Consider the following 16,180-nt stretch of genomic DNA (forward strand, 5'->3'; position numbering starts at 1 on the left):
TTCTCCTAACAAAGTGTTTTGGACTTTGGTGCTTACACAGCAGGCTTTTGAAGGGTGAAGTCGTCTCCTTTTGACAGTCCCATCAGGGGCCCTGTTGTTCTGCAGATGGTACTCTGCTGCCACCTGGAGGCCTTGCTGGGGATGTGCATGTAAAGGTGGGCCGGGATGCTGGACAACAGAAGCTGGCCGACAGTTACTGTCTTGTCCTTACTCCCTGTTGAGGTCAGTGGTCATGACTACATGAAATTGAAGCTGTTGTCCTTTCATTTTTCATCACAGAGGTTAATATGCAGTATGAGTTCAAGAGCAATATATTCTCTGTGTGTGTGTGTATTAGTCGCTCAGTCGTGTCCGACTCTTTGCGATCCCATAGACTGTAGCCCACCAGGCTCCTCTATCCATGGGGATTCTCCAGCCAAGAATACTGAAGTGGGTTTTCATGCCCTCCTTCAGGGCATCTTCCCAAACCAGGGATTGAACCCAGGTCTCCCGCATTGCAGGTGGATTCTTTACTGTCTGAGCCACCAAGGAAGCCCAAGAATACTGGCATGGGTAACCTATCCCTTCTCCAGGGAATCTTCCTGACCCAGGAATCGAACCAGGGTTTCCTGCATTGCAGGCAGATTCTTTACCAGCTGAACTACCAGGGAAGCCCCAATATGCTGTGAAAAATGAAAGTGAAAGTCGCTCAGTTGTGTCTGACTCTTTGTGACCCCATGGACTATACAGTCCATGAAATTCTCCAGGCCAGAATACTGGAGTTGGTAGCCTTTCTCTTCTCCAGGGGAGCTTTGCAACCCAGGGATCGAACCCAGGTCTCCTGCATTGCAGGCAGCTTCTTTACCAGCTGAGATACGGGGGAAACTCCAATATATTGTGGTGGAGCACAAATATCTTATTAACTTGCTTAATGTAAAGTAAGTTCAAAGTTATTGTTATGCAGATTTAAAAAACCACACCATGACTTTGTGTTTGTTGACTTCTCTGCTCCATCCTTGCCTGTTAAGATTTGTCCCGGAAAGCCACCCAAACGAAGACCTTAGACTTTTTCTAAGCAGAAATGTGGATGAGAACCGGCATTGTTGTCAGGCAGGAACAAGAGCCTGAATGAATCTACTCGGAGGTGTGAGACCTCTGTGCCTTACAGTAACGGGAGTGGCAGTAGAGTAGGGAATGCCTGGTTAACACCTGCTGGGAAAACTAGGGGCTCCCTAGAGCTGGCATCCTGCAGGGCCCGACGGCAGAGAAGCTGAGGGTCCAGAGGAGGGCTCGGGCCACGGTGGTGTTATACGAGCACCAGTCCTGGTTGAAGGTCTCCACCCCGCTGCCCTTGTTAGGAGGGCCTGTCTCTGCTGTTCTCCGCAGACCCAAACCTGCTGTCAGTGCTTGCTTCAACAGCACTGGCCCTTGTTTACGGGCAACTGAGAACCAACCAGTCAGACAGAGAAAAATACGCCTTACGTGGGCCTTCCTGTTCATCCCAGAACATCATGAGCACTGATGCTTCCGGGAAGGCCTTTGTGCAGAGCGTGGGCCCCCCGGGAGCCTGGGGCTGGTGAGATGGAGCTGGGCACTGTCTGAGCTCCCAGCCCAAGGGCTGGGCTGATGATTAGGGCTGCTCTTGACTTTAAACTGTGGGCAAGGAAAGGCTGAACCTCGTCAAGCACGAGCTAGGCTCTTTTGAAACGTGAAGTCGGTGGTACTGGAGTAGAGAAGCGCCGGGTTTCTTCAGCTGGGTACGACTCACGTCCTTAGAACGGGGGCTGTGTGGAGAAGCTTCGGTCAGCGCGCGGCCTTCCTTCTGGGTTTGGGGGTTTGTTTGTTTAACGGTCGTCTTCCTCCTCAGGATTTCCTGTGAGAGCTCCTGGGCTTGTTTACATCTTGGTCCACACAGATAATACCAGAGTGTGGACTGTCAGGTCATACGCTGCTCTGTGGAGTTTTTTAAGAAGCCAAATCAAGAACCGAATTCTACACAGACAGCTCTGAGCAAATCACTTATATTTGTCATCTAGTTTCTCTTCCCTCTGCCTTTTTTCTTCTTCTTCTTTTTTTTTTAAAGGACGTTCCTATCAGTGGACCCTGATGAGAATTATTCTCTTTGCAGAGATTGAGAATTCGGAGCACAGGAGATCATCACCTGGGAAGGAGGATGTAAAGGTAACGGTTCTCTGCCTATTTTCACCTTTGTGCTTCTCTCTGGAGTTGAAGTGGAAGTGAAGATCAGGTGCTAATAAACCTAGGAAAAAACCCAAAGCAAGAAAACCTCAGGGATATGTCCTGAGACATGTTGAGAATAACTTGAATTATTTCCTCTATCAAATTTTCGATCTCTACCCTTGATGACTAAACCTAGAGGTCTTTCTGGGTTGTATATGCATCGTGTCTATGCAAGATAATGGAATACATTTTCTAAAACTTTGTACCTGAAGATGGTATCTATAGATGTTTCCCAACAATGTGTCTTCAAAAATGAACCTGGGAGATATTCCCTGAATATAAAATAGTCTGTGGATGGCTTTTAGGCATGGAGAAGGAAATGGCAACCCACTCCAGTGTTCTTGCCTGGAGAATCCCAGGGACGGGGGAGCCTGGTAGACTGCCGTCTATGGGGTCACACAGAGTCGGACACGACTGAAGTGACTTAGCAGCAGCAGCAGCTTGGTACAGATCCTTTGCTTACTTCTGGCTCTTAATATTAAGTACAAGACTCGTTTTTCTGTTTACGTTTGGTGTCATGTGTAACATAATTCAAGTTATTCTTAGGTTGCTTTTTCTTTTACAAAAATAAACATTAGTGTTAGCAAGTAAGTAACTTGTAAGAAACCGACCTGACTTTGTCTTTTTCAGCGTGTGACAAGCCCGGTGGCTCCACTGAATGAACATGAGGATCGGGACAGGCTGGATTTGGGTATGTTCCAACACGTGGCTTCCTCTGGCATTCATGCCAGACACAGGGCATCACAGACACAGGTATGCAGGGGACAAGAAGAAAATCTAGAAATGAAATCTTCCTTCCTGGGAGCCGCGTCTGTTTCTTGAAATGCATTGGAGTCTCCATTTACAGTCTGACAAACAAATCAAAACACAGGGCGGAATCCAAGCTCTTCCTGGACAGCTTTACTCTGAGCTCGTGCTGGCTTGAAGCTGGTCGTATGTTGCCCTGCTGTCCCTCTGCGATAGGCACTGCTAGCTTCCGTGTGCAGGTGATTTGACTGGGGCCATTGTGGAGGATGAAGGGGGAATTGAGACTCAGCTTCCTCTGCCTGGCCTCAGAGTCCCCAGGTTTACCTCCGTCCCACTTTGATACCTGGGGAGGACCCCTTGGAACTGAGTCTGTGGGATCTTTCCCCCGGGCCTCAGGAAAAGACCAGATGCTCACCCTGGGGTGTGGATCTGATGCGGTTGTCGTTTCAAAGGAAGCAGACGCTCTCTTGGCAAGAGGAAGGTATTTCTTCCTGCGGCCCTGGGAATTCCCATCTGCTCACAGGCATCATAACTCAGCACCCTCCGAGGGTATCCCCCCACATCTGTTCCTCGAGCCTTGGCTAATTGTTCAGGGCTCATCAGGGCTCCATTCTTCCTTTGAGTCAGAGCCTGATGAAGCTGTTGGGGGTTTGAGGATATACACGGGCGGGGCCGTCAGCTGATGCCTCGTTTGGGCACCTGAGACGTGGGAAGCAGAGAGTCAAGAAATTCCTCGCGCAGTTTCTTCAGGCTCAGCGAAGCCGAAGCTGCTCGGACACCTGGAAAGTGCCGGGGCAGAGCAGCCTTAGGAGCTGCAGCGGGGTGGTGATCAGGGGAAAGCAGGACCACTCCCTGGGTGAGAACCAAGGTGGGTGGGCCTGCCGAGTGGAGCGGTGCGGGGGACTCCCTGGGCAGTGTTTTCTCACCTGGCAGGCACAGAGCAGAGCAATTAGGAAATCAGGAGAATAAAGCAGGGCAAGGGGGAAGCACCCCACGTGCCAGTTGGCTGTACCAGAAACAGAGGTGGTTGCTGGATCTCTTGGCGTGAGGTACCACTGAAATTTGGATAGAAACTAGACCTTCCCCGGAGCTGTGCGCACCTTTGCTGTTTAAGTCACAAGGTGCGTGCGTGCTAAGTTGTTTGCGTCATGTCTGACTCTTTGTGACCCTATGGATGGTAGCCTGCCTGGCTCCTCTGTTCACGGGGTTTCTCTCGGCAAGAATACGGTAGTGAGTTGCCATGCCCTCCTCCAGGGGATCTTCCCAACCCAGGGAGTGAACCTGCGTCTCTTGTGTCTACCGCGTTGGCACGCGGGTTCTTTACCCCTAGTGCCACCTGGGAAGCTACGTAAGGTCAGAGGATAAAAGGAGTACTTTACTTCCAGAAGAGAGGAAGGAGAAAGGAAAGCAGGCATGTCCACGCAGATGGCTGTTGTGGGCCGCCGAAGCTCCGAGTCCGGCCGCTGCTCGTGCGTGCAGGATGTCTCCTCTCCGGATTGCATCATGCTTCCAGGAATGTTCACTCTGAAGAATGTTTACCAAGACACACTGCTGGTGGGGGAGGAGTGTTGGCTGGTAAAAGGATTGAGTAGCAGGATTATTTTAATTTTAGGCTCTAAGCATTCACTGTCTTCTCAAACTGGTATCCTTACTGGGTAAGAAGGTGCATGTTACGGAAGCTGTAGTAACGTGACGTAATGGAAGTTTTTGTCGGTAACATCACTGTGTCTGAGGAGGGATGTGATGAGGAGTTTGAGAGAGATGAGCCTGGATGACTCTAATCTCGGTCATTTACGAGGAGGCCTGTGAACGGCTGTCCCTTATGCGGGTTGCCTCTGGCTTTGCTGTTCATTCTAACTTGATGGGTGAAAAAAATTACCTTATGTGAAGAAAGTAATCCATTTTAGAAGGACCTTCTGAACAGACTCACAGACTTGGAGAATGAATTTATGGTCACTGCAGGGGTGGGGAAGGGGAAGGGTGGGGGGAGGGGTAGTTAGGGAGTTGGAGATCAACGTGAACACACCGCTCTATTTAAAATGGGTAACGAGCAAGGACCTAGTGGGTAGCACAAGAGAACTCTGCTCAATGTTACATGGCAGCCTGGATGGGAGGGGAGTTTGGGGAAGAATGGATACGTGTGTATGTTTGGCTGAGTCACTCTGCTGTCCACCGGAAACTATTACCACACTGTTAATCATCTATACTTCAATATTAAAAAAAATAATAAAAAAAAATAAAAGAAACTTTGAGACAGAAGAAGGCAGCAAGCAGTGAGCAAGAGTCAGGTGGTAAGCTGGTGTCTGGAACCAGAAACGGCTTTTTCCCGTGGCCGCTTCCAAACTGTTTTACTTCGTATGTAAAGCTGATGTTGTGCCTAGTCTCTAAGGAAGGACTGATTGCTCTGGGGTTGAGGTGCATTTCTTTGTTACCTTGTATTATTCGAAGCAGTGTGACGTGAGTGTAGTGTGATCTCGTCAATGATGTCAGTGCTGTTCCAGTGGAAATTTCTGTGATGATGAACTTGTTCTGTATTTGCACTGTTCAGATCCAGCCAGTGGCCACGTATGTCTGTAGCATGTGATGTGTGAGCAGTGTGACTGAGGAACTGCCTCGGAACTATAACTCTTGCACTGGACGGGGAAGGTCCAGAGTAAGTTTCCTTTGTATTGTTGTTGGTGCATCAGAGCATCGACAGCCACCTCGACATTAGTTTATACGCTGAAGATGACTACTCATGGGAGGAATAATGTCTCCAGTGGGTAGTAGGTGGGAACCCCATCCAAGCCAGTGCCCCTGAGTTGCATTAGCAGTGAGTCATGATACTGAGATTCCATTTATGGTGAGTCCAGAAGCGAGGGCCCCGCTCTCTGTGGATATCGTGCAGGCTTGACCTTTTGCTCAGAGGGGAGAGTGTGAGTTGAGGGTTGGGGTCTGATTGTTGTGCTGCCATCGTGAAGAGTGGGATTCCTTGGCGTACGGTGCCTTCACACTCTGGGCAGGTGGGATGCAGGAGAGGGCAAAGCATTTGGAGCAAAAGAGAGAAGGTAGATGAAATGGGTCCATATGGAAATTAAAGAGGAAGACAGGGTCTGTTTGGCTTGAGGATACAGGGCTAAAGGTGATGAAGAAATTGAAGCTTAACAGTGGGCAGCTTGAGTGTTGTGCTAAGGAGAGGGGATGTGATGTCGAGCAGGAAGCGTGGACCTCCTTGGGAAGTACAGTGGGGAGGGTGAACTTCCGCTGCCTTGTTGGAAACCCAGCTACAAACAAAGGTGCATTAGACCAGCTGTGGATCAGCAAAGCTGGAAACGACTTGGTTAGTTGTTTGTTGTAGTTTAAAAGCAAACTTTACTTTTAAAAGGTTGAATCTGAAAAAATAAAAACATGTTCCTGGTAAGAAACTAAGATTTCCGGTTAAAAGTTAAGTTCAAGACTGAGTACTGTGGTACAAGAATGCCAGTGTCTCAGGTGAATTATGGAAGCCCCGGGAGGTGACACTCCTCTCTTATCTAGTGATATTCTAGTGTGAGTGAGCTTGTATATGACAGCCCGGATTTGAAACTGATTTTCCTGCAGTCATTTGTCAGCTCTTGTTTGCGTTCAGTTCAGTTCAGTTGCTCAGTTGCGTCTGACCATCTGTGACCCCATGGACTGCAGCACGCCAGACTTCCCTGTCCACTACCAACTCACGGAGCTTGCTCAGACTCATGTCCATTGAGTTGGTGATGCCATCCAACCATCTCATCCTCTGTCGTGCCCTTCTCCTCCTGTTTGCATTGGACTAAAGATAACTTCATTCCAATCCCAAAGAAAGGCAATGCCAAAGAATGCTCAAACTACCGCACAATTGTACTCATCTCACACGCTAGTAAAGACATGCTCAAAATTCTCCAAGCCAGGCTTCAGCAATATGTGAACCATGAACTCCCAGATGTTCAAGCAGGTTTTAGAAAAGGCAGAGGCACCAGAGATCAAATTGCCAACATCTGCTAGATCATGGAGAAAGCAAGAGAGTTCCAGAAAAACCTATTTCTACTTCATTGACTATGCCAAAGCCTTTGACTGTGAGGATCACAATAAACTGTGGAACATTCTGAAAGAGATGGGAATACCAGACCACCTGACCTGCCTCTTGAGAAACCTGTATGCAGGTCAGGAAGCAACAGTCAGAACTGTACATGGAACAACATACTGGTTCCAAATAGGAAAAGGAGTACGTCAAGGCTGTATATTGTCACCTTGCTTATTTAACTTATATGCAGAGTACATCATGAGGAACGCTGGGCTGGAAGAAGCACAAGCTGGAATCAAGATTGCCGGGAGAAATATCAATAACCTCAGATATGCAGATGACACTACCCTTATGGCAGAAAGTGAAGAGGAACTCAAAAGACTCTTGATGAAAGTGAAAGAGGAGAGTGAAAAGGTTGGCTTGAAGCTCAACATTCAGAAAACAAAGCTCATGGCATCTGGTCCCATCACTTCATGGGAAATAGATGGAAAAACAGTGGAAGCAGTGTCAGACTTTATTTTTTTAGGCTCCAAAATCACTGCAGATGCTGATTGCAGCCATGAAATTAAAAGATGCTTACTCCTTGGAAGTAAAGTTATGACCAACCTTGATAGTATATTAAAAAGCAGAGACATTACTTTGCCAACAAAGGTCCATCTAGTCAAGGCTATGGTTTTTCCCGTGGTCATATATGGATGTGAGAGTTGGACTGTGAAGAAAGCTGATCGCCGAAGAATTGATGCTTTTGAACTGTGGTTGTTGGAGAAGACTCTTGAGAGTCTCTTGGACTGCAAGGAGATCCAACCAGTCCATTCTAAAGGAGATCAATCCTGGATGTTCATTGGAAGGACTGATGCTAAAGCTGAAACTGCAATCCTTTGGCCACCTCATGCGACAAGTTGACTCACTGGAAAAGACTCTGATGCTAGGAAAGGTTGGGGGCGGGAGGAGAAGGGGACGGCCGAGAATGAGATGGCTGGATGGCATCACCGACTCTGTGGACATGAGTTTGAGTGAACTCCGGGAGTTGGTGATGGACAGGGAGGCCTGGCGTGCTGTGATTCATGGGGTCGCGGAGAGTCGGACACGACTGAGCGACTGAACTGAACTGAAGTGAACTGAACTGAAAGATAACTTGTAGAAGTTTACTAAAGCTGTAGATTATATGAACATTTGGATGGAAAAAATGAAGGATTGGTAAGACTGACATGTTAAGACAGGAGCTCTGTGAGCATGCTTCACTTTCCCCACGGGGGCAGGTCGCGGGGAGGTAGGGTCCTCCATCTAGGAGACGTGGTGATGGAATTGACTGGTGTCATCTTCCTGCCTGGGGAGTCCTGGTACCTGAAGCTCTGAGTGTGAAGCAGCTCCTGATCTGCTGTTTGGCAATTGGAGAGTGAGCCTGATGCAAATGCTTGGGATTTTAAGCATGATATTGTGCTAAATGGGGCTTTCCTGATGGCTCAGATGGTAAAGAATCTGTCAGCCATGTGGGAGATCTAGGTGGTTTGATCCCTGGGTCGGAAAGATCCCCTAGAGAAGAGAATGGCTACCCACTCCAGTATCCTTGACTGGAGAGTTCCATGGACAGAGGAGCCTGATGTGCTACAGTCCATGGGGTTACAAAGAATCAGACACGACTGAGTGACTAATACACACACATTGTGCTAAATAAGCCTTTCAGAAGAAATAATTTTGTCTTTTGTAATTACAGAAGTAATAACTGCTCACAGTAGAAAACTTTGAAGTTTTAGAAAGAATAGAAAACAAGAAAAACATTCCTATAGTTCTGCCATCACCAAAGCAGCTACTGTTAAATTTCGGGATGTGTACTACTAGTATTTCCCTTTGCATCTGTTTTTTCACATAGTTGTGATCATGTAAACAATAGAATTGTGTGTCCTGTTTATTCATGTTAGATTATATGCCATATGTAAAGTTCCATGTTAGAAGGTAGCTGAACATAATGCTGTACATTTTTTCTACTAAAAATGTGGATTACTTTTGTAAGAAGAAAGAGAAGATGTCATAGATTCTTCTTGTAAGTGTTTGAAAGTGTTAGTTGCTCAGTTGTGTCTGACTCTTTTGCAGACCCATGGACTGTACCTGCCAGGTTCCTCTGTCCATGGAATTCTCCAGGCAAGAATACTGGAGTGGGTAGCCTTTCGCTTCTCCAGGGGATCTTCCCGACCTAGGGAAGGTAGCTGGGTCTTTTGCACTGAAAGCAGATTCTTTACTAAATGTTTATTGGCTAAGAAAAAAAAAAAAACTCAGACCCTCCCTTTTATAATATATAATTGTTGATTTTACAGAGTGGCCCAATTGTCAGTGCATGCTGGAGGCTCAAATCCCAGTTATTTGTTAATACCCTGGGTCACTTCATTGCTGTTATTTTTTGTTGAAAGTGAAGTGAAAGTGTTAGTTGCTCAGTTGTGTCTGACTCTATTGCAAACCCATGGACTGTAGCCCACCAGGCTCCTCTGTCCATGGAATTTTCCAGGCAAGAATACTGGAGTGGGCTGTCATTTCCTTCTCCGGGGGATCTTCCCAACCCAGGGAGTGAACCCAGGTCTCCTGCATTGTGGGCAGACTCTTTACTGTCTGAGCCACCAGGGAAGCTTATGTGTAATATGAGAAAACCTCTCAGTGGGTGTTGGCAAGGTGGGCACTGGGCAGAAGATGAACCAGAGCTGAATGTGGAAGGAAGCTTGACTTGTTGCCAAAAACACATCCAGATGAGTTGGGACGAGGAGGCACAGCAGAAACAAACAGTAGGAAATGAGGTGTTTCAGGGTGTGCAACCCAGCCAGCGCAGACTAGACAGAGGAAGACGGAGCACTCGCACAGAAAGCTTAGGAAAGCGTCACCAAAGAGTAACTGGAAGAAAATGACTGGCAGCTGCAAAGAATAGTCCCTCTAGAACGAAATGTCAGGGGCTGTACAGACTCTTTATCTGAGACCTGTATTTGTGGATATATCTGGGAGAGTCAGGCCCATGGATTTAGGTGGTGAGCTGGTGGAGACAGTGCAGTCATTAGTACTAGTCTGGCAAATCACTAATCAGTAGGACTAATTAGGTTAGTCGTTTCTTCTTATACTAAGTGAAAGTCTGTAAATGAAATTGAGGCTACTAAGCTGTAAAAGCTTATAAAGAGCAATTTTAAATTGTTTGGAAACATCTCAAAACGTCTGTCTTCAGAAACAAGATCTAAACTGTGGAGTCTTAAGGTCTAGGACTCACGTCACTGGAAGCTGGCCCTCTCTGGTTGTCGCTCTTGGGTTGCTCGGTTGTGTCCGACTCTTTGCGACCTCGAGGACTGAGCGCGCCAGGTTTCCCTGTCCTTCACTGTCTCCCCGAGTTTGCTCAGACTCATGTCAGTTGAGTCAATGGGCTTCAGCATCAGTCCTTCCAGTGCATATTCAGTCCTTTAGGATGGACTGGTTTGATCTCCGTGCTGTCCAAGGGACTCTCAAGAGCCTTCTCCAGCACCATAGTTTGAAAACATGAATTCTTAGTGCTCAACCTTCTTTATGGTCTGACTCTCACATCCATACATGACTACTGGAAAACCATAGCTTTGCTTTGTTGGCAAAATGATGTTTCTGCTTTTTAATACACTGTCTAGGTTTGTCATAGCTTTTCTTCCAAGGAGCAGCATCTTTTTAATTTCATGGCTGCAGTCACCATTCACAGTGATTTTGGAGCCCAAGAAAATAAAATCTGTCACTGTCTTTTAGCTGTTATTAGTTAGTAACACATGTATCTATGTTGAGATCTCAAAACTGTTGCATGAAATGTGGAAGAAAAAAAAAAGGAAAAAAAGGGAGAGGGGGTAACCTTAGCAAAGCCGCTAGCCTTCTGAAAAATAGTTTTAAGCCTAACTTCGGGCAGGTTTCTATACCCCAGCCTATAAGAATTTTGGGTAGATTCCTTGTTTTCTCCATTTAATTATTTTTATTTCTTTTTGCATGGGGGGGGTATCATCTTTCTACCACAAATCAAAGCTTACCAGTGTTTTGGTTTTGAAATAAAGGAGCTGGGACTGGAGAAACATCCCGAGATGACCACTGGAATGCAAAGTTATTTGTAAAAATTCGGATTCGAATTTTATTCCTTTTGTTCACTTCAATGAAAATTTCTTCTTGCAGTTGTTGAGGTTTTAAAAACTGGTTTTGGTAGAAGAAATTGCCGACTTATTGGAATTGTGCTGAATGTTATAAGCTGAGGTTGGCTCTCTTATCACGAGTATTCTGCCTTCTCTATTTGTGGTTTCATTGTTTGAATAAAATTCTCCTTGTGGAATGCAAATAAAGCACTTTTCTTTAAATTAGACAATGGGAATATTTATTGACAGACTTTTATCCCATAAATTAAAAGAGAACTTTGGGATTATCAGGTTAATTAATACTACAGAGTAGGAAGTGTGAAGGAACTAAAGCCTGTAATGTCTTCATGTGATGGTCTTATAATTTAACATAGTTGCATAGTTGCTTTTTTTTTTTTTTTCATAAGTGCGGAGTCTAGGAAGCTGTCTGGTTCAATGATAGGTCTAATGTTCTGCCTATTTTTTGCTCATAACTGTGTGTTTAAAAACATAAAATGAAAGTGAGTTAAGATTAGGCATTGCTAATTAATCTAAGCACTGTCTTACTGTCTTATCTGAACTCTCTCTGCCCACTGGAATTACCTTGGGGCTTTAACAAACAATCCTGGAGCCCTGGTCCCACCCACAGAGAGGTCTGACTTAATTGGCCTGAAGTGCAACCTGTGTTTCAGGAGTTCTAAAAGCTCCCCTAACTGATTCTCAGATACAGCTGAGATTAAGAACCATGATAAAGCTGCTTAGGGGAGCCCTGCTCTGGTGAAATCACTCCTGACTTACTGGATTTTCAGTATTTTTGAAATTGGAGAAGTGTGGTTCTACTTTGATTTCAATTGTTTACAAAAGCAATTAATGGGAGCCCATTTCTATTAGGTTTGCAGGCTTTGAATGATTCTTACCATCAATATCATTGTAGATCTAAGGGAAAGGTAAAAAATAAAAAGTACATTGAAAATTTACCTGACTAGTTGAACTGAAATGAAATGATTAAGCCTTTAAAGATTCTTTTTAAACATTAAGAAGGAATCAAGTGATTGTATTTGCTGTCATGTTCATTTATTGGACTTAGAGGTGCACAGATTGGAATGAAAGGAGTGGGTGGCTGTTTACAATGACGTCATGAGGGCATTGCAAGGGGGCCTGATGTTTCATAGTGGCACCAACCTAGCTGCTGCTGTTGTTGTTTAGTTGTTAAGTCATGTCCGACTCTTTGCGACCCCATGGACTGAAGCCTGCCAGGCTCCTCTGTCCATGGGATTTTCCGTGCAAAAATTCTGGAGTGGGTTGTCATTTCCTTCTCCAAGGGATCTTCGCAACTCAGGAATTGAACCCACATCTCCTGCGTTGGTAGGCGTTGGCAGGTGGGTGGATTCTTCACCACTGAGCCACAAGGGAAACCTGGTTGTAGTGTATTCTAAATGGGCTTTTTCTTTCATCTCACAAGCTAACTTAATTTCTGAAATGTAATCAAGGAGAGGAAAAAATGGCAGTTCTTTCTCTGAAACCTAAACTATTTCATTCTCCAGAATAGGATCTTCAACTCTAAGTAAACCAGCTTAGTGAATAATTCCATAGCTTCTATCCCTAAAGATGCTATTTTGATTAAATAAATTATAAATTTCAAATAAGCATAAAATCTTAAGGGAACTATAACTACCTTATAAAACGAAATAAATGAAAGATACCAACTATACTCTGAAAATGGTATTTGTAAATGCTTCATATGGAAAGTTAAATTTCTACTTAGGGATTTTGTCTCCTTTTCTTTGGTTGAAACACTTTAGAATACCTGTGTGTACAGACACTTTATGGAAGCATTGCCCATACAGAGGAATCCTTGAGTTTTGGGCTTGATGGCAGTGTCAGGGTGTTTACATGAGTTTAGACTTGCTGAGTATGTGTGTACATGCTGAGTAGTTTCAGTTCAGTTCAGTCACTCAGTCGTGTCCAACTCTTTGCGACCCCATGAATCACAGCACGCAAGGCCTCCCTGTCCATCACCAACTCCCGGAGTTCACTCAAACTCATGTCCATTGAGTCGGTGATGCCATCCAGCCATCTCATTCTCGGTCATCCCCTTCTCCTCCCGCCCCCAATCCCTCCCAGCATCAGAGTCTTTTCCAGTGAGTCAACTCGTCGCATGAGGTGGCCAAAGTATTGGAGTTTCAGCTTTAGCATCAGTCCTTCCAATGAACACCCAGGATTGATCTCCTTTAGAATGGACTGGTTGGATCTCCTTGCAGTCCAAGGGACTCTCAAGAGTCTTCTCCAGCACCACAGTTCAAAAGCATCAATTCTTTGGTGCTCAGCTTTCTTCACAGTCCAACTGTAGTTTCAGTCATGTCCAACTCTATATATAGCCTGCCAGACTCCTCTATCCCTGGGATTCTCCAGGCAAGAATACTGGAATGGGTTGCCCTGCCCTCCTCCAGGGGATTTTTCTGCCAAGGGATTGAACCTACATCTGCATCAGCAGACGAGTTCTCTACCACTATTGCCACCAGAGAAGCCCCCAGGCTTGCTGAATACCCAGTGGTTAATGCCTTGGAAGGGATGTAAGGGCAATTAAGATTCTAGTTAACTTTCATTGCCAGCAGTACAAGCTCTAACAATTTATTGGGACAATTTGTTGTAACTTTCAGTGTGCCTAATTTGGAAGACATTTTTATGAAACATGGTCTCTTCAGCAGGAGTAAGAAATCTAACAGAACTTATTCTTCACTATACAAGATTCTGCTGAAGAATATGTGTAGAGGGAAGAAGTGATGCAATCAGCTGTTGAATAGGAGATCCAGTGGAAAATAGTCTGTTGTTCCTTCATAATATTTAAAATAACAAGCAGAAAAAGAGAATAAAGAATGAAATTAAAGGTGTCTAGAATTTTAAAGCAAATTTTGAGTAAGCAAGCTGGGCTTCATCCAGGTTCTTGAGATTTACATGCCATTAGGTTTCCGCTGATCTCAGTCAGGTAGACTTACCTGCCCAACCAGTGCCCAGTGATGGCTTCTCACTGGGGCTAACTCTCGGGAGAATATTAACCCCCAAAATCACACTGTTTCTGAGAAGTTAAAATTATTTTCCACAGATAATCTTTTAATGTCTAATTCATTTTCTCAGAGTTACATGGTAACGTCATGTAAGAGCTCAAGTAGGAGAGTTTTATTCTATGTATCTGAACAAGCAGTGGAGACTTTCTTTTAACATAAATTCCACAAATATTTAATGAACATAGATTCTGTACTTTTTGCCTCCATTGTTTAAAGCATTTCTACATTTTATTCTGTAGAACAGTTTTCGATTTATGGTAAAGTTGCAAAGGTAGTTCGGAGAGTTCCCACATCCCCAGCCCTGTAGAGCCACCTTGTTGCTGTTCAGTCATTAAGTTGTGTCGGACTCTGCGGTCCCATGGACTGCAGCACGCCAGGCTGCCCTGTCCTCCACTGTTCCCCAGAGTTTGCTCAGGTTCGTGTCCATGGAGTCAGTGATGCTGTCTAACCGTCACATCCCGCTGCTGCCCTCTTCTCCTTTTTCCTTCAGTCTTTCCCAGCATCAAGGTCAGGGTCTTTCCCAGTGAGACCCTCTGCTCTCGCTTATTATTTAACAGCGTGTATTATTGTCATGGCGCACTCTGAATTAATGAGCCGACTGTGATATATAATCACTGACTAAAGTCCCTCCTTTATTTCGATATCAGTTTTCTCTTCGTTTGCATTTTGCTGCCCCAGGAGGTCATATTATGTTTAGTTGTTGTGTCCCCTTTCGCTGTGAGAGTTTCTCAGACTTGTTTTTGATGATCTTGACAGGTATCCTGGTCAGGTATTCTGTAAAATGTCCCTTAGTTGGTAATCCCTATCATTTAACTGGGGTCGTGGGTTTGGGGAGGAAAACCACCGAGGTAAAGTGCCGCTTCCATCACATTGTATCCGTTCCGTTCCGTTTAGTCGCTCAGTCATGTCTGACTCTTTGCGACCCCGTGGACTGTAGCCTACCAGGCTTCTCCGTCCATGGGATTCTCCAGGCAAGAATACTGGAGTGGGTTACCATTTCCTTCTCCAGGGGATCTTCCCGACCCAGGGATCGAACCGTGGTCTCCCGCATTGGAGGCAGACGCTTTAACCTCTGAGCCACCAGTGAAGCCCCATTGTATCAGGGGTATAGAATACCGACAGTCACAGCCCCGCCACTGCTGATGGGGACCCTGACTGCCCGGTGGAGCTGGTCTGTGTCAGGTTTCTCCACTGTGAAGCTGCTCTTCCCTACTCTTCCCATAGCGTGTTCTTCGGAAGGAAGTCATGGTGTACAGGATTGAGGAGTTCTCTGCTGCTTCCTTGTGGGCAGAGTACCCACCTATACTACTTGCAGTTCTTCTCCATGGGAGATGTGAATCCTTTTGCTTATTTATTCAAATCTTTATGGCAGTGTAAATTCATGGATACTTGTTTTAACCTTTGGGGAGTGGCCTAGTACTCCATTGTTCAGGGTGCTTTCTACGCATTGCTGTCATTGTGGGTTTTTGTTTTTGCTTTTATGCTGTTGAACATACTCTTTATGATACTGTAATGGCGGATATGTAACACTTTATTTGTCAAAGCCCATAGAAATTTATGGCATCCAGAGTAAGCTTCAATGTATACAAATTTAAATATTAGGAGGTTGGAGGATCCTCTGATGGAATATAGAATGTAGCAAACCAGTCTAATTTTATTAAAATTTTTGGGAATGACCTTACTATAGAGGATGGGAGTGGGATGCAGACCTCAGTCACTTTAGAAATGAGTAATCTACAAGAATAAAGGCAAAAGAAACTGTACATAAGCTCTCTCTTCTTGGTTACAAAGTTATTTCCCATAGGGGTGTATGTTAAGATTTCTGATACTACTATAAATATATACTGGAAATAAGTAAATCAGTGGATTATGGAGAGTAGGTGTCAGATTTTTCACAACTGAAGTGGGAGTTTACAAACATGCAAGGGGAGGAGGCCAGAATGATCCATGTGGTAATGAATTAGAGATGTCGATGTCAGTATGTCCTCATGATTAGTCAAAATATTTCCATGGTTGTCTATGGAAATATTTGTCGGTGTGGGTGTCTA

The 16,180-nt window shown here is 45.1% G+C and overlaps 1 protein-coding gene across 7 annotated transcripts in view; it reads left to right on the forward strand.

The window, feature by feature from the left end:
• Window positions 1–16,180, forward strand: part of ARHGEF28 (Rho guanine nucleotide exchange factor 28) — a 347,353-nt gene that overhangs the window by 187,318 nt on the left and 143,855 nt on the right. For 5 of the 7 annotated variants that reach the window (XM_055421868.2, XM_055421861.2, XM_055421867.2 and 2 more), the window contains exons 8-9: window positions 2,108–2,160; window positions 2,851–2,911. The exons of the other annotated variants lie outside the window; for them this stretch is intronic. In XM_055421868.2, coding sequence (XP_055277843.2) covers window positions 2,108–2,160; window positions 2,851–2,911 — 114 coding nt within the window. The remainder of the gene's footprint in view (window positions 1–2,107; window positions 2,161–2,850; window positions 2,912–16,180) is intronic. 7 annotated transcript variants of the gene reach the window in all.

The sequence above is a fragment of the Moschus berezovskii genome, chromosome 18, assembly GCF_049115385.1.
Source record: "Moschus berezovskii isolate FMDL1 chromosome 18, NW_MosBer_1.0, whole genome shotgun sequence".
NCBI classification, from domain to species: Eukaryota; Metazoa; Chordata; class Mammalia; order Artiodactyla; family Moschidae; genus Moschus; species Moschus berezovskii.